This window comes from Falco rusticolus, chromosome 1 (assembly GCF_015220075.1).
Source record: "Falco rusticolus isolate bFalRus1 chromosome 1, bFalRus1.pri, whole genome shotgun sequence".
In the NCBI taxonomy this organism is placed as follows: domain Eukaryota; kingdom Metazoa; phylum Chordata; class Aves; order Falconiformes; family Falconidae; genus Falco; species Falco rusticolus.
This window is the reverse complement of record NC_051187.1, coordinates 18,063,376-18,081,855: the sequence shown is the minus strand read 5'-3', so window position 1 is coordinate 18,081,855 and position 18,480 is coordinate 18,063,376. Positions and strand designations below refer to the sequence as shown.

At 44.0% G+C, this 18,480-nt stretch overlaps 1 protein-coding gene across 5 annotated transcripts in view; it reads left to right on the top strand.

The window, feature by feature from the left end:
* VPS53 (VPS53 subunit of GARP complex) overlaps window positions 1-18,480 on the top strand; it is a 67,427-nt gene that overhangs the window by 24,378 nt on the left and 24,569 nt on the right. For all 5 annotated transcript variants that reach the window (XM_037372159.1, XM_037372170.1, XM_037372188.1 and 2 more), the window contains 9 exons: window positions 2,008-2,086; window positions 3,318-3,461; window positions 4,624-4,766; window positions 5,446-5,587; window positions 7,153-7,254; window positions 10,653-10,747; window positions 15,451-15,693; window positions 17,160-17,307; window positions 18,249-18,331. In XM_037372159.1, coding sequence (XP_037228056.1) covers window positions 2,008-2,086; window positions 3,318-3,461; window positions 4,624-4,766; window positions 5,446-5,587; window positions 7,153-7,254; window positions 10,653-10,747; window positions 15,451-15,693; window positions 17,160-17,307; window positions 18,249-18,331 — 1,179 coding nt within the window. The remainder of the gene's footprint in view (window positions 1-2,007; window positions 2,087-3,317; window positions 3,462-4,623; window positions 4,767-5,445; window positions 5,588-7,152; window positions 7,255-10,652; window positions 10,748-15,450; window positions 15,694-17,159; window positions 17,308-18,248; window positions 18,332-18,480) is intronic.

The window sequence follows — 18,480 nt, the reverse complement described above, 5'->3', positions numbered from 1 at the left end:
ACCTTTGGCTGCTTTGATGTCTGCCCTATCTTACAAAACACTTTAAAAAAAAAAAAAAAAAAAGCTAAAACTAATTTTCCCCTGTTTGCTTTTGAGAGATTTTTAAGCAGGACAGGTGTTAAAAATATATATTTTTAACATCCCAGTTCAGCGAGGCATTCCTGCAAGTTTCTTAATTTAAGGATATGAGAATCCCCATTAAGAGTATCCTTAAGTACTTTCCTGAATTGGAGCCTAAACCAACAAAGCCCACGGACAGGGCTTTTAACTGCTTGACAGTGCCTCTTTTAAATTTGTTGAGTCTTTAGGAATCTGGCTGCGGCGCTTTCCAGTGCCTCCACTGTGCTTGCGCTGCAGCTGTTGTTGAATAGGAAGGTCCCTGTAGCTGGACGTAAGGGAAGTACCACCACAGTTAATAACTTCCAGTTGTTTGTACAAACTCATTCATTTCTGTGACTCCTAATACTAAAGGCTTCTTGTGTCTTTATTATTTAAAAGAGAATTTTTTTCAATCCATGTTTAGTGTCTTTTTTTCTTCTTTTTCGCCCCCTGCCTTTTTCTTAAGGATCAAAGGGTTTGGTTCTGTGATGCTTTCTCACATGAATTGCTAGTGCTTACTTGTACAATGTAAGCAAGATTATACCTGTAGTTGTGGCTGCTGGGCTGGGTTCCTCCTTGCTGCTCGAATTTCCCACTCCTCCTATTTCAGCATATTAGTCAATCCCTTTTGTTTCACAGTTATGAAGGTGTTAACTGGGGATCTATACCTGGAAGCATGGAGGTGTTTCTAAACATTCCTGTGAAACAGAGAGCTAAGTGAGAATTATGTTTGACATTGCAGGCAGGAAGCTTTTCCAGCAAAATCCCCATTAATAAATCCTGGGTAAGGCAGGTCTTATATGCAGTTAAATCACAGATAGAAAGTTATATTTTCACTGTTGCTTTTAAAGGAGTAGAATTTTCTGGCACCATTCAAGAATCCAGCCTGTTCTCCAGCATTGTCAGGTTGTCTTGCAGTGGTTTTGCTACTAATGGACCTCAAAGGGGAAGATTAAAGTAGCAGGTCATTCCTTGATAAGGTTGAGAAGTCTTAGACAAGAAAAAAAAATTCTAAAGTCTCCCCACAGTCTGAACAAACATTTTCACAAAAGTAAATGTAGCTGCTCTTTCTAACATATCAATCTCAGTGGAAAAATCCACTGCTTTGAATGATCAGTTTAGACCTTAAAGCGTTTCCAGTATAATAAAAAGTGATGGAAGAATTCAAGTGCTGCAGAGGGATATAAGTGCCTAACTGTATGGTTTGGCTCTTTCTAGTGTGTGTAGGCATTTCCATTTCCCCAGAAGTATCAATTAAGCTGTATTGACTTTTATTTCTGGAAATGGGAAGCTTTATTCTCTCAGCCAAATAAAGAGCAATACTGTGGTTTGTTCAAAACTCTGTCACCCATTTCATACCTTTGCTCTTTTATGTTTCTTAAGAAGACATGGAGGATTTATAGGATAAACCCACAGCCAACAGTATTCACATGGGTGCATTTACAAGTAGGTCATTGCACCTGGAAAAGTTCAAATGAAGATTGAGACATTGTGAAGCTTTTAACGTGTTACTTTTGTTGAAATGTGATCAACATACACGAATGTAAAGGTAGATTGCTCACATTGGCATTAAAGGAACCCTGCTGATTTCTCGGCTGATCAACTGGCCCTTCTTAAAATACTTAGTTGCAGCAGGGCAGGGGCACCTAGGATGTGTTCTGCTACAGCACAGGTGTCGGTGCTGCAGAGCTGGAGTTGTTGTGCCAGTGTCATTCAGGGAGCAGATGTTCTCCCTTTTTGACATACAGGCTCTCTTAGTATGGATGTTTCTCTTTAGCATGCTCTTTTTTTCTCTTAAAAACCTTCAGTGGCTGTTAGCATTTCAGTTCGTTTTGCAGTAAAGTTTGCAGGAAATGAACCAAGAAGTTGTACCACCGCCAAAGCCCTTGTTTCCTCTGTCCTCATCAGGGTGAAGGCAGCGCAGAATGAGTTGGGACAGCAGATCCTGGCTGACTTCGAGGAAGCCTTTCCTTCTCAAGGTACAAAGGTAAATTGAAAAAATTTGAATTGAAATTGAATTGAATTGAAAATCCCATTGAAAAGTGTTGCTGAAAACTATTCAATGTCATTGGTTTTAATCTCATTTTATGTGAAGATTTGATCTTTCTCTGTTTCAGGAGTTATTTTAAAAAGCAGACAAGTCTCCCAAGCTGTAGGGTGCTAGGTATATTTCTCACTGTTTCTGAGCGTGGGAGAGAAAGGCCACCCTTCCTTTGTCCCACCGCACCCATCTGGTGCAGCGAGGTCTGCACGCCAGTCGAGGAGTGCCCCAGGCGCTTTGTGGGTGGCCCTGTAGACCAGAGTGGGGTTCCCTCGGCATCTCACCCAGGTTACTGGTTATTTGTTGAACACAAAAGGTTCATGTTGAATTCAGAGAAAGCCAAGCACCGGAGCTCTGTTGACATGCTGTCAATGAGTTTGTCTCTGGTTTACTCAGACAGGACAGATGCAGATCTGGGCTAGGGCTAAGGCGTGAAATGTGCTTCCCCAAAACTATGCATCCAGGTGTTTGCAAACAATAAGAGGGGGTAGGTGTGAATTTGAATTTACTTCAAAGAAAACAGTTCTGTCTTCCAGAGTACCAGCTCTGCTGGTTTCTTCATAAAACTAACAAGTACGGAAATGAGGAAACTATTTGGGACAGATCCTTGATGAAGGGGAAATCTGTCTGTGTGAAGGTGCATCAAAAGAGCATTTTTTTTTTTACGTGTTTCTAAATTTTCTGTCTTCTCCACTAGCATCATGCTATGCACTTATACAGACCAGCAGATGCTACTTCATGTTGCAAACTGATCATCTCTAGACTGCTTTGTTTCCCCCATTAATTTGGCCTTAAGCTTAGGAGAAAAGGGGTTTTCTTGTCCCACTTGTCAGCCACTTCTCTTAGCTGTTCTTCAGAGTATCTAGACTGATGAAAGCTCTGGCAGAAGTGGAGGGACAAGGGTTCTTTCTGCAGGTGGAGCTGGCAGCTCTTCTGCAGTAGGGAGCTTCCTGGCTCTTGAGCTATAGAACAGCTTTATGGCCAACAAAATGGAAGCAGCTCAATTTTCATCGGCAGAAGAAAGATGCTCAGTGATAATAAAGACTAGCAGCAGAAGCATCAAACCCAGAAGAATAATGGGGAAGGATAAAAACAATATAATCTGGATGCAGTACAATTTACAATCAGCTGTTCAGCTATTTAACCTTAAATCATTTGTTCCTGTTTATTTTGATAGAGGCCTGGTGGACCCAGCAATGTCCTACGTGATGCGTGTCTAGTCGCCAACGTCCTGGATCCCAGAATCAAACAGGAAATCATCAAGAAGTTTATTAAACAACACCTCTCAGAGTATCTGGTCCTTTTCCAGGAAAACCAAGATGTAAGGAAGCTTAGCAAGCTACATTTGGATTTCACATTTTGCTCTGCTGGCGTTCACAAAGTTCACGTTTCCACAGGTTCCTGTGGTGAAATGTTTCTAACCCGAGGGCTCAGCAGCAGCGACCTGCGGGTGTGATGTGGACGGGCAGATGAGTTGGGAGTCAGTTTTGTCTCTGCCAGGATGATTTCCTCCCACCTTAGACATCAGTTTCACATACCAATGCTGGAAATGTTTCCCCCTCATATAATAAATAAACAAATAAATAAATAAATAAAAGTTAGAGATACTTTCTGCCTTGTAAAGGGTTTAAAGATTAAACTCTGAAAATTGCAAACTCAGAACCTTTGCAAAACAACACCTTCCCTTAAGCAAGTGAAAAAAGAACCCAAAATGCCTAAAAAAGGGGGTGCAGGGATTTCCAGGAAGTGGATTAATCTTTGTAGCTAATTTTTAAACTTCCTGTCCTAATGCTAAGAACCTTTTAAAAGTTTACTATAATCATCTTGGATTTGAAAAACAAACAAAAACAAAACCGACTTTGAATCAAAGTGTATTTTAACAATTCTGAAACTTTCACAGTTTGTGACAGAGAGGAGAAGAAAGCTAAAATGCTTCATTTTAAATAGCATTTTTCCATCAAAGTTTTTTGGATTCATCTTTCTACTTTTTGACCAGAAAGCACTAATATTGGCAGGAAGAAATCCCATCCTGCTCATGTTGGAAGAATTCTTGTAGAAATTTGTGGATCCGCAGTCCCCAGAGTATGAAACCAGCTGAACATGAGAATCCAGGAATTCCTGCATTCTCATCCCACTGTTGACTTTAACCTCTCTGTCTGCGAAACAAAGAGGGGGAGATCAAATGAATTATTATTGGATTAAGTTTTCAATAGTACCCACATGATTTAGGAGTACTGTTATCCTCGTTTTCAACAGAACTTGCTCTCTTAATTCGTACAAGATAGGGTTTTCAGTCTGGCGTGTGTTTAAGGACTTTGAAGAATGACTGTTAGCATTCACAGTGTTATTAATAATAGCCAAGGTCAAGATAGCTTTGATTGATAGCCCAAGCTCCTCTCCGAAACTACAGCAGCCCAGTTAAGCAGTCGGGCTGAATATTAGCAGCTGCTGCTCTTAAAGGTGGTGTTCTCCATCTCCCTCAGGTGGCCTGGCTGGATAAGATTGACAGGCGCTATGCTTGGATAAAGCGTCAGCTGGTGGACTATGAGGAGAAGTACGGGCGCATGTTTCCGCAGGAGTGGTGCATGACTGAGCGCATCGCTGTGGAGTTCTGCCATGTCACAAGGTGGGAGTCTGGGGAGCTCGCGATGCCTCTCAGCAGTCACCTTCCTTAAACAAAAGGTTGGCCTGTCTTTTGCCAAATGGGTGCTGTATTCATAGTGCTCTAAAGGCAGTCTGCAAATATCTCTGTAGAATTTTCCGTGATTACAAGCAAGTGAACAGTGAAAACCTTGAGAGGTATCACTAAAACCGCACGTACTGTTGGGAGAGTGAGGTGATGTGGAAGTCAAATTTCAATGTAACAGAGAGAAAAAGCCGTAATTTTAGAGGCCAGGTGAAATGGTGTGAGCTGACTGTGGTGTGACTGCCTCGGACCATGGTCTTTGCCAGCCAGAGACAGGGGACCAGAGCAGGGTGCCAGCTGTGGTCCCAGTAGCACCATTGTCTTTGGTTTGGGACCCCAGGTTTGGTGCTGTGGGCTTCCCTGGCTGCTGTGGTGCACTGGCTGTTAGGAGATGGGGTCCTGTTACCCACAAGGCTCCCAACAACCGTGGTTATGTTTGAAATGTGAACTGTAAAGCACTTTTATGTTAGAGAGCATCTTAGGAATTAGCTTGAATTTTGTGATGCAAATCTCTAGGGAACAGACAGAATTACAGTGTTAGGCTTCAGAACTTTCTCTTTAGAGAAAACCACATTTGTTTTTTCTATAACGTCCCCCATCCCCCCCCCCTCTCTTTCAGGGCAGAGCTTGCTAAGATAATGCGCACAAGAGCAAAGGAGATCGAGGTGAAATTGCTTTTGTTTGCCATTCAGAGGACGACCAACTTCGAAGGACTTCTAGCTAAACGCTTCTCAGGTTGCACTCTAGCTGATGGGGCTGTGGTAAGGGGATTTCTAAAGAGCAACTCTTTACTCAACAGCTTCTTCAGGAGAAAGAAGCCCCCTCACGTGTGGCCGTGGTAATGGGAGACTGGAAAAGGCATCACCTACAGCCTCGTCTCGCACTGCCGGGTTAGGGTGTTCGGTGTGACTGCACAGTGCCTTGCAGATGGGAAAGTGGTTCTTGATCTTGCAGACAGTGGTAAAGAGGATGGCACGGGGCTGCCAAGAAGGAAAGTATGCTGATGGTCTGCTTGTTTGGGTCTCCTGGGCTCTGTGCTGTTTGCAGCTCAAGGGACATTGCTATGGAGAACCACAAAGTAATTGTGGCACGGTGACCGCGTTATAATGTTTGTTCTCTGCATGTCGATGGCACGTTATAACTACAGTCCACTGTTCATTTCTGGTTACCACACGTTCTCCGCATGGTACCAACTTTCAATCCCACATCGTTGCGTTAGTTGTACTTGCAGGGGCGTTGGTAGCTGCTTCTTTTCAGTGTCTCGTTTAGTAGATTGTAAAGGCAGAGTCAAGACAAAGAGCTCAGGGAATATCTCTGGGCCATCTCGGTGCTTTTTGTGCCTGAAGTCTCAGCCAAGAGCTCCACCAGCCAAGTGCCCTGGGAGCACAGAGTCGATGTGTGGCTCAGAAGCCACTGGTTTGAGGTTGGCTTCTCTGCCCAGCTGGTGTCTTGAAGCCTACTTGGATGTGATAATTCAGCCTACGAGGCAAACCTGCTGGACCCACTTGTAATTTGCTGTAGATCAGTAGGTGTTGCTAATTAAAAAGGGAAATCCTGTAAGGTTTTCCTTCTGGCTGAATTTAGATCTCTTAAAATACAGCTTTATTTTTCTGACAAATTTCATACGAAATTTGCAGCTTTAATTAAATTGGCTTCACTGGGTTGTTAGCCCTTTGGAGAAGGTAGGCACAAAAGCTGTTATAACAGAGAAAAACAGAAGGGGAGGATGTGGCTTGAAATGAAAGGAACACCTCTCTGTCCCTCTTTCTGATGTGTCTAGAGGCTATAACACTCTGGCTGTCATCATCTGACCTGTTTTAGACACAAAATGAAGGTTGTAATTATAAACAGCTATCTAGGGAGTGCACAGTGGGGCCAAGCAGTCTGGTGGGAGCAGGGATGTGGGATGTGCTGCGGCGGCAGAGCTGGGGGGTTCTGCTGTCGTGTGTCCTCCCGCTGGAGCCACTTTGGAGTGTGTGGTTTGAGGGAGTGGAAATTTGACAGGGGTCAAAAATGCCCCCTTCAGGGATGGTTCAGGCAGAGCGGGTGAGCGTGGGTGCAGGAAGAGCAGGCTGTAAGGGTGTTGAGGATGTGGTGTGCTGGTGGAGCGATGGAGAGGAGCCAGACTCCAGCCCTGTACCAGGAGTGTGCTCTAACCTTGATGAGGCGGCACTGCCTGGCACCCCACAGTCACCTCTCTACTTGGAGAAGACAAACTGCTGTACAGTGCTTTGAAGGGCTTAGTAAAGCAAAATATGAATGCAGCTGGGTGCCAGAGGGGACGAAATAGACTGTTCTCTAAGGATCTTCCTCTTTTTTTTAACAGAAAAAGCCAGAAGTGCCACCTCCCTCCGCCAACCCATTTCTGGAGGATGAAACTGGGACAGAGACAGATGAGATTGTGATCGAGAAAAGCGATATGGACAAAGTAAGTCTTTGAAGTTCTTCAGTTGTCAGTGGGGCAGCCTCTGCGTCAAAACCTCTAGTGGTGCCTAAGCTTTCCCCATCACATTGATTTGAAAGATTTGTTTTCACAGCAATTAATTTAGCCCAGTTTTGATCCTCTGTGCAGTGTACAGGCTCCCAGTACGACCATGGTTTGCTCTGGCGCACTTCACTGAAACCAAAGAAATCTTGATTTCAGTTAATAGTGCGGAGACAGTCCTGCCATATGGGAGTGGGTTGGATTCTGTTCTAGTCCATGCAGCAGCAGCAGCTCAAATGTAGCTACAGGATTTCTGTCAAAGGAAGACAAATTAGCATAGCTGGGTTTTCAGATCCCAGAAGAAGCTCCCACTACAAACAGTTGCAATTCATATTTTGCTTTGTCAACCAGGCAGACTAAGTCTGGAGTCACCAGGCAACTCATTGAACTTTCAAGTGTTGGTTTTAGATTTTTCACTCCAGATATATTACTTCTGGGATTTTTATCTCTGTAGTGCTTTTCTTCCATTACCTCTGCAAAGCAGGTGCCACCTAACCACTTGTAAAGGCACTGGGTTTCCAAAGCCCTCTGCAAACATTAAAGGAGTGAATAGTAAACTCAGTTGTTTTAATTGGCACTGATATCAAAGCCTGTAAACCCCATATTTCTTTACTCACCAGGTGGATGTTTTCTAAGTGTTCAATTGTAAGTTGCTTGAAGCACATGCCCTCTCCTTATTCAGTGAGTTTACAGCCCTGTAAATGGGCCATTTACAGGTGGTATCCTGATGGATCACGAGGGCCCTAGGACCTGCTCAGATCCGTGCCCCTGGGGAGACTGGGGGGTGGTAGCTGTCCACCAGCACAGTTTGGTGCACTGCACCCCCTCCAGATTTTCACATGATAAAGGCAGCCCTCCGCCTTCCATCCACAGTGTTGGAATGGTTAAAGAAAGTTTTTCTCTTTCCATTAAAATACAGCTGGACTTTCAGTGATCTGGAAGACGGCAGCTGGGGACTTGGGGAGACACGTGTGGTGTGTTTTTCATGAAGAGCTTGCTTTCCACTATCTGTAATAGCTGAGAGAAGGTTGGCTTTGCTGTGCAGTGTTGGGATGAGAGGACATCCTTGGAGAAGTCAGTGGTGTTAGAGGGCAGGTGAAGAGATAATTGCAATAACTAGGCTGCTTAGGGCTGGTTTTATTGAACAGTAGAATGCACTGCCCTGGCCAGAAGCAGTTCAGGTGCTTCTGAGAAAGGAACCGCTCTGCTGCCTGCCCATGGGGAAGCTGGTACGAAGCCATCCACTGAGCTATCCCTTGAAACGCCGGTTGTGGTGAGGTTGCCCTCTCTTTCTGGGTATGCCCTGTGGTCATGCTCAACACAGTGCGGGACTCTGCTGCAAGGGCAGCTGCCCCCCAGGCACCTGTCTGCCAAATGGGGACCCCGTGGGCTCCGACATCTCAGTTTCGAAGCTTGTGGTTAGTGCTGGTGAGTTCATGGTGGAGGTCTCATCTTCTGCTGCCACTAGCTGAAGAAGAGAAAGGATGGGAAGGGTTGAAGATGAGTTTTGAGTGGTAGAGCTCTTCCAAGACACTAGTCCTGACAATTCAAGACACTTGGGAGTGTAAGGGAGCACAAGAGTTTGAGGCGGGGGGAATCCATGTTAAAAAAGAACCTCTTTTAGTAATCCTAGCAGTTTGATTTAATCTGTTTACTTTGGATTGTAATGAAAGGAAATTGGGCCAGCTGCAGACCTCCTTACTGTGACAACAGTAACCTTTTATTATTTCCATCAAACTCAAGGAGGAAATAGCTTAAACATCTGCAGCTTTTGGATGGGATTGCACACTCAGAAATACAGCTTCACTGCTACTGTTAAAAGATTTAGTATTCTCTCCACCAGACATGCTGGGAATAGCATGATGCAAAGACACACGCGCACACGCAGAAAACCAGTCCTGCTCTAGGAGTTGGCTCTTCCAGCCTGGTAAATCATAAACATCATGAATCTGCAACCCTGTGTTGGCGCTGCCATCCTGGAGACTTGGCAACTGGAAGGTTTCTGTAATTCCCACCTATTGTTTTCCTCCCAGCTCCGATGAGCTGTGTGCATCCGGCAGGAACGGGCAGGCACTGGCAAAGGGGCTGGGGCGGGAATGCCGGGTAGTGGCTCTCTCCCAAAGCCATAAAAACGTACATTCTCCAGTCGTGCTCTTAGCGAGAAGGTTAATGAAGCCAGTCTCATAGAGGTGGTCTGGTCTCCATAAAACCATTTGCTCACTTTTGGTTTGCAGGCGTATATTAGTACTCATTGTGTCTCTGAGTCTTAATCATTGCTGAGAAATGCTTTCCTTGTCATTCTCTGCTATTTCCTCAAAAGACTTAGTGCCACCTCCTCTGTCATTTGGGAGAGTATGTCCTTTAGGCTCTGTTGTTTTGCTTTTCTTCTGCTAAGAAAAAAAAAATTTCAACTGGAAAAATTCGTATCTTCATTGGCTGGGAGCTGATCCTGGCTTTTTGTGGAAAGAGGCAAGATTCCATTCCAGAGTCACTGCAGCCCTCTTTGCAGGCAATGAAAAATTGTCAGCTTGCCGGGAAGCAACAAGAAAAATTGTCTATCAGTAAAAAAAGAAATATCATAATCTAGCTGTAGGGCAAAAATGCGCTTAAAGGTCCTGCCCAGCCTGGTACCTGAACATGCACAAATTGAAGCATATGAGTGGTCCTGGTGGCTTCAGTGAGATGTGCTTGGCCACGGTGGAGAGTGCAGTACTAAACTAAAATGAGACTAAACCGGATGACTCCTAAATGACACGTGTGCTTAATGCTCTAATGTGACTTTAAAATAGAAGTCTTTGCATCCCCAGAAACGCGTTTCACGGTGAAAGCAGTCCTGTAATGTTGCCTGTATCATTCCAGCTCCGCCGGTAATTACGTGCTGTTTATCTAAATAAAATTCATCCTGATGAAGTCTTAATGTTGAGTTATTATTCTTAATGTTCTAAAATGTAGGGATTTTTCAATGGTGCTTCCAAGTAACTGCTACGTTTAATTTCAGAGGTGACTAGTGGAGTGTTGTTACTGTTGGAAGGGTTCAGCAAGGTTTTATTTACGAGCTGCATTAAGATTCTTCTACTGAAATCTGTTAGCATGGAGCAGCCTTCTCTTTAAGGCTAAGAATATTTTACAAGTGAAAGGATAATTCCTTGGAATACTAACAGCTCTGTTAAGAGGAAGAGGCTGTGTATACTGCCAATTATATATGCCTTTGATTATTTGACAGCAAATTCCTGTGTTGTAATATTTCTGAAGACTTAAATCCTTTTGTGCCGTGGCGTTACTGTTTCTTCTAGGTCTTACAGGGCAGGTTTGAAACCAACTCTCTAAATGTTTTCTTACAGCCAAAGAAGCCAAAGGTCCCTGACAATCCTTTTCATGGCATTGTTTCCAAGTGCTTTGAGCCTCACCTTTACGTGTATATCGAGTCCCAGGACAAGTGAGTAACCAGCATGTTCTTTTGGGCTTATTTGCTTTTGAATGTGTATTGCAGTTGGATTGTACTAGATTCTGTACTCAAGCCGCAGAAAATTAATTTCCTGAAAGTCTGCTTCCTAATTTCATCAGGAGCAGTATTCGTGGTTCAGGAAGGTTAGAATGAGTGGGACCGTTGCTTGGGCAAAAATGAGTGTTCAGAGGGCTGTGGATGTTGGTTTCGTCTGTAATTGCAAAGGCCTGCAGGAACGATGCCTGCTGCCATTCTGCAGAGGCTTAGTGTTTCTGAAATTGCTTCTGTTGCCTCTGCAATTCCCACTGCAGACATATGCCTTTCTTTCGTCTCATGCCTTCCACAAATAGTAGGTTTGCTTTTTCTGTAAAATACACATGTGGCTTTGTGGCAGAGGAGTTTCAAGATTTGCTTTGTAGAAGTTAGTTATTTGAGATCCTTAGATGAAAGCTGCCGTAGATGAGCTGGCTGTAAGATAACATTATCACTGCTCACAGATTGGGACTTTGTCAGGGGCTTTATTCCCTGGACCACTTCTTCATCTTTGTCTTTGACTTGCAGCAAAATAACTTGAATGAAAGGAGCTTTCAGCTTAGAGCTCTGCGAAGTTTTTAGAGCTCTCACCACAATGTCTTGTGCACCTTGATTCACACCAGGGTTTAAATAACATCTCTGTAACAACTGCGCCAGCTGGGAGAGGAGGTGGTTGAAGAAGGTCCAATACAGCCTTTTAGTGCAGGTGTGTGGCTGGAAAGGAGAAAGAGGTGCCTGCCTCATGTAACTCATCTGTGCCCTTCTGTCTTCCAAGGACTTACACATGACAGAGTGCATAACTTGAGGCTCATACCATCCTGATTTTGTCCGTACTCCAAGATAGCCATCTTGAAAAAGCTTTCCTATGTCCTATCAACCTTTTATGCTTTTTAAATAAATAAATAAAACCTTGCACAATGATCTGTCATGCTGCGTTTAGGTTCCGCAGTATAACAAAGGGAAATGGATATTTCTCCCCCCTGCCCTCAGCCCAGCTGAGCTCAAACTTATTTGAATACTTCTTCCTTTCTCACTGGGGGCCATTTTAATCCCCATTTTGGTAATTCTACCCCACTGTGCTCCTAGCCCTTTCAGTTGCTTTTTTTTCCCCTCCTTTTCCTTTACAATCATGAGATGTTTTATACTAGCTTTATAGCCACAGGCTGCAAGGAGTTCAAAGGAAAACTGCCACAGTATTCCCCATGCTGCCCGTCTGCCAAAAATTGCTTTCCTTTATGATTTTCCTCTCTTCTTCCCCCTTTGATTGAACTTTTGCGGAATCTGTTGCTGATGTCTGAAAATGAGGAGTTGCTTGGATAATTAATCGTATGTTTGGGCTCTGAATAGTGAGCATAGTGTGATAGTTTTCTTCATCATTGCCCTAAGACTGTGGCAGAAAGCAGCCTGGACCTTTTTTTCTGAAAAATTGTTGCCATACGCATTTCAAGATACACAGTGCCAAAATCTGTAGCAATTTAAGAGGAGACACCTGAAAGAAAGACTTTAAAGATGCTGCTCCCCACCCTTCGCTGCAGTGTAAATATCAGATTTCTTACCAGCAAAGCAGATTTCGTTGCTGCCCCATTGGGATGTGTGTCTTTAGCTCTTCTTTGTGGCCTGTTGGAGCAGCAGAGGCATACACATGTGAGCTGAGCTGCTCTGCTGGAGTGAAGGAAGAGCTCCATCAGTGCTGGGGGTATGCAGAGCTGGGGTTAAGTGTGCTGAAATGCATGTGTGCATTCAGAAGCTTCGGAAAACTGGCACTTTGTGATGTGTGTTTATGGCCTCGTGAGCAGATGGGCTTCCAAAATACCCAGTCCATGGAAACTGCCCTAGAAGTGGTCCAGGCGTCTCAATGCCATTGCCCTTCCCCAGCACCCAACAGATACCAACTGTTCACATCGCTGAACAGACCAACTTACTGAGCACTGTGGTGTTCTCTCATGCAGCTGAGGAGCTGCCTGCTTTTCCTCTTGATTGCCAGAGGTGCAGAAAAAGCACTGAATGGGTTGAGTGAAAGAAAGATGAAAGAGGAATATAGGAATGAAAGGATTTAAGAACCAGAATAAAATTCCCTTTATACGAGTTCATTTCATTTTTCTCTTGGTTAATTTGGTGAGTTCTTGCTCCCAATGAATATGCTGCTGTTGGGAAAAATACCACATCTGTACTACCAGAGAATATCTTGGAGCTTTTTTGCAGAATCTATAGAGAAAATGTTCATTTTCTGTAGTATTCCTGCCGCCTTCATGTTTTAACTCCCAGTAGCTTTTTCTGCCAAATTCTTTGTGCTCCCATTGTACCACACAAAGGTTGTTAGCCTTCCTATTTGTATTTTGGGCCAACTGAGACTGTTGTGAAAGTTTGATTGACACCAATTGAGGTGTGCATTAATAATATATTAGTTCCCTTAGTGCACAACATCCTGATGTTTGCTTGTGTCAATCCCGTGCTGAGATAAGAGCAGTCCTCACAGCCTGCCTTTGATGGGCAGTTTCTCCAGGTTAGGATCAGAACAAGCATGAAGCTCTAGCGCTGCACTCCCAGATCTTTTGGACAGCTGCGTTTGCTCGTCCATCCCAGTTGACAAGACCTTGGGGGACGAGGAAAATGTAGATACATTTCACTTTGCCTCGGAGAAGAGGCGAACATGTGGAGTAAGCATAAAGAAACAAAAGCCATTGACATTCCTGACCGTGTCTTGAGTCTGAGAGAACGAGAAAGAAAAAAAAAAAGTGGCGGGTGAGCGCTAAGAAAGCTCCACTTTGTTGCCCAGACGGAGCAAAGTGCAGATGCAGAGGTGGAAATGCAGCTGTTTAATTTAGTGGGCCTTTTGACAAGGAGCAAGCCATGTCCGTTTTACTTGAGAACCTGAAGGAATGCTTCAGCTTGCAGCACGTGTGAGCCCTCCTGCAGCAGCCATCTGTTTGGCTCTCCTGCAGCTACGGGGGGAGGTATATTTTGCTTCACTGTGGTCGAATACAATCAATGCTTCACTTCAGCATTCAATTGCTCGTGCCAGTGTGTAGAGATTTATCACATCAGTTGAGCAGCCTGATGTTTTTACAGTTCTTGTAACAAAGCCGAGGAACTGTGTGTATCTGTGGAATCAGAGCTATGTAAAGTGCTCAAAGCAGCAAGCAATAAGCCTGACAAAAGGGGCTACTCATCTCTGCAATCGCCTATGAGCCTAGCTTAAGCCAAAGAGCCTTGCTTCGTGGTTTAAAGCCCTGATATTGCAAGCATATTTCTGTAGATTTGTTTGGGCCGGTGGATCATCCACGGCAGGAGCTCATCCGTTTTGGTGCAGCAACCTGTAAGTTTCTCAGGGACGAGACAGGGTGCCTTTTCTACTTGTGCAGTGCTGTGCATTCGTTGGGAAACTGGAGCCAGAGTGGGTTTACTCTTTCACACGACAGAAAGAAAGGAAGGACAGAAACTGGGGAAGAGTTTTCATGGTTGGCAGGGTTTTTTACCCCTTCCATTGGCAGAGGTGAGTGAGGACGTGCTGAAGAGCCTCAGCTGCCATGCCATCAGTAACACCATGCCCATTCTCACGTAGTCTCTTTGCATGAGCTCTCAGTTTAGCTGTTACACCCTCAGCAGCGAGAGGCATGAAGGCTGTGCCGTAGGAAGGGGAGAGCTGGGGGAAGTAGTGGAAGTGGGAATATAAAAGAGAGGAACTTCACAACTCCATTTGGGCATGTTGTCTGAAATGTCTATGCATTCCTCAAAAGCCAGACTTCCTTGTGGAGGGTTGTGTGTATTTGTGCGTCTGGGGGAGGAGGTTTACTGCTGATTTAGTTCATCTGGCAAAGGTTACTCCGCTTAGCTGAGCTCTGGTGTCAGGAGAGCTGGTCTTGGTTCTTGACACGGATGTGCTGTCACTGGAGGAGTAGGACCAGAGGAACTCCCCAAGATCAGAAGACTTCTTTGGTTCTGTATTGATGGTTCTGGCCCTCTGCCATGCTAGAAAGCCTTTTTGTCGTGATGAAATGGTGGGAGTGAAGTTTATTGTTGCCTAAAGATGAAAATACTTGAGTAAGGACTAGGCTATAATGAATCACTGGAGACAATAGGAAGGCTTTTTATGCTTTTAAAAAGACTTTAAGTAGGAAGTGCACTTTGTGCTCATGCTAAATAAAACTTATTTAAAAGACGTGTGAAGTTGTGCAAAACCAGGTGGTATCCAAATGGGACCAAGAAATGGCAAATGGCACACCATTTTGAGCACATCCCTTTAAAAGCCGTATTCCCCGAGCTCTGCTCCGGAGGCTGCTGATAGGGGAAGCCCGACTGTTACTTTTGCCAGTGCCAGGAATGAAACTTGAGCATACACTTTATGCACTTGCATCAAATGTGCTGAACCCAGTCCTGGCAGACTTGCGAGCTTTTATTTGTGACTGGAGAACAGATTGAAGCTGCCACTAAAACTGTTGAGTACAAAAGGTCATTACTCGTCGGTCCAGTCCACGTTCTTGTGTGAGCTTTGTGCTGAAAGGGTGGAGATAAGAAAGGGCTGGAATACCTGACTGCTAAAATCGGAATGTGTTTGCTGGTGTTGCAAGACAGGGCATCTGGTTTTAAGCATTATTCTCTCTCTTCCCTCCATTTCCTCCCCCAACATACTAAAATATCTTTATGTATTTCCCCCGCATCAGAAATCTGGGCGAACTGATTGACAGGTTTGTGGCTGACTTCAAGGCTCAAGGTCCCCCCAAGCCCAACGTGGATGAAGGAGGAGCTGTCCTGCCCAGCTGCGCTGACCTCTTTGTGTACTACAAGAAGTGCATGGTGCAGTGCTCCCAGCTCAGCACCGGTGAGCCGATGATAGCCCTGACCACCATATTCCAGAAGTACCTTCGGGAATACGCCTGGAAAATTCTGTCTGGAAACCTGCCCAAGTGAGTTTTGTTTCCCAAATGTTGCAGCACCGTCTGGTGAGACATTCCAGTGAGGACCAGATGCTTTGTGAAGATAATAAATACATACTTGTGATCACTTCTGTTTCACTCTCAAAGAAACCATGTAGCAACAATATAACTACATTTACTTCACAATTTTCTCAAAAGTTCAGTGCATTGCACTGAGAAACAGCAAGAGACCAAGTGGACATTGTTTTTCTTTTAAGGGCCCCTGGAGGATAGCTTCATATTTGGCTTTGACTAGTAGTCAGATTTACAGTTTCTTGAAGTTCCTTTTGAAATGCCAGCCCGAGTCTCTTTGGAGAGTTCTGGCCTGCAGAATTGCACTTACCCTGCTACTTGGGTAACTGATTTAATACTCTGATTCTTAGCTGCCTTAGCTCAACATTATACATGTAATAATTTATAATGAAGGTGGTTTATTTGTGTGATGCTAAAGTGCTTACTGGTAACTCGTTCTGCTCTGTAACGTTTTACATATGTGAATAAAATATGTAGATGTAAATCCAGTGGAAAGAAAGGAAATCATTATGAGTTTACACCAATACGGGTAAGTGTACAGGCTAAAGGAGCTCCTTGAGATATTGCCAGCCTTCACTACAGATAATTTTGTATGCTGTTTGCCATCTTCAGTTTGTTTCCCTTGTAAACCTGGGAGCAGCAGAATGAGTTTCTGAAACCAGTAAAATCTTTTACAGATGGAAGGGGAGAGAGTTACATCCAGACAAGTGGAAAGATAAATTTAATGTGCGTTCTCCATCAGACCTCAGTTGCATTCTTTATACACATTTTTTTGTGTGCTCCATTTTTGCTGTCCAAGATAAATATCACTGTCCTATTTTTTTAATGGATTTGGATTATAAAAGATTGAGAGGTAGGGAATTTCCTGACTTTGAACTGTTCTGAGTCTTTCTTTGTTGATACACAGCAGTTAATCACTGGAAGACAGTGGAAAGCAGCGGTATCTTTTATAATTTACTGTGTTGATATCATCAGTTTTTAAAACAGGTTACCAAAGTTTCAAATGCGTGCTGACATCTGTTTAGTACCGAGAAGATAAGTATGATATGCTGCCTGATAGTTACTGAGATTTTTCTGTAATCTTTAATTAAATTTTGAGTACCTGGCAGTGAGGGTGAAGCTTGCTGGGGGAAGCCGTATTCCACTTGCATCTTAATCTATCGTGTTGCCAATGAGCAAGTTGCCCTTTGCTGGAAGACTTGATACAAAGTTCTGTTTGTCTTTCTAAAAGATAATCCTTAACAAAAATAGCTGTTGTGGGTTTGATGTAGAATGACACTGACCAGTGTTGCACATGGCATTGGACTTTGTGGTCACAAGGGCTTTTTATGACATTGAAATCTAGTAGTAATTTTGCAGTGTGTGCGTGTCTGTACACCTGAAAGCCTTACAGGTTTTGTGTTTGTTGGGTTTTTTCCCCCCAGGACAACTAGCAGCAGCGGTGGGCTCACCATCACTAGTTTGCTGAAAGAAAAGGAAGGCTCTGAAGTGGCAAAGTTCACCTTGGAAGAGCTCTGCCTCATTTGCAGCATCCTTAGTACTGCAGAGTACTGCTTGGCAACCACCCAGCAGGTGAGCTTTCCTCTATAGCACCTCTGAGGTGGCACCCAGCAGCAGCCCCTCTTCTGTCACGAGATGCCGTGCTGCTCCCTCTTCAGGGGCAGGCTGCTGTGGAGACTGGAAGAGTCAAAAGTACTAAAATAGCCATAGTAGTGTCTGCTCTGCGTAGCATCCCATTGATTATTACACTATTAAATCTTTATTTCAAAGAAAGAACTGATTTTGTTGTTTCTACATGAGAAAAGTCATTTGCTTGTGATCTTGCTTTGCAGCATCAGTTTTAGATTAAATCCTTTTATACTTGTTACATAATTTGTTTTGGATTGGGGACCAATTTTTTTTTTTTTTTTTTCAAATACGCTTCTCATGGTTCATGATCTCCTAAAACAAGAAAGCCAGTAATTCAAAATAGGTTTGGGAAAACATGTGCATGAAATATGGGGGCAAAGTGGAGTGAAGAGAGGAGGTATTTATGCTGACATGCTTTGCACCCACAGTGCTTGTTACATTAAGGTGCTTTCAAAATGCCTCAGGTCAGTAGATGAACTGTGATGTTTGGCTGTATCAAGGCCTCTCCACCACTAGAACTGGAAATCATCCTCCTCCTCCTCCTCCTCCTCTGCAGTCTGGGCACAGGCAGAGTGTTGAAAAACATCTTTATTAGCAGGACAGGTGCCACGGCATTAAGCTAGTACATTAGCATGTCATACTAAAATTACATATATGACCTTGGAGGTTGACTTCTTTGAGGACACAATGCCACTGTAGGCCATCCTGGCAGGTCAGTCTAGGGTGTCCAACGAGCTTTCCAGTGTTCACTGGCTGAGTTTTGGATATAGTCTGGGCACAGATTAGGTTTTAAGAGGTTGATTTTGCCAGGACATAAGTTTTCAAGAATGGCCATTTCAAGTCAGAAAGCTGATCTCTCTGTTGCTTGTTTTGTTTCCTAACAGTTGGAAGAGAAACTCAAAGAAAAAGTGGATGCAAGTCTAGTGGAGAGAATCAACCTGACGGGAGAGATGGACACTTTCAGCATGTATGTTCAGCAGATGCATCCTCCCACAAAGTTTCAAACATCCTAGTTTGTCAGCCAGATGGTGCTGGAGTAATACAAGCCCAAGATCCCAGTGCCGCAGGACGCAGCCAGCAGTACGACCCACCCAGATACACAGCGTAGGCATGGGC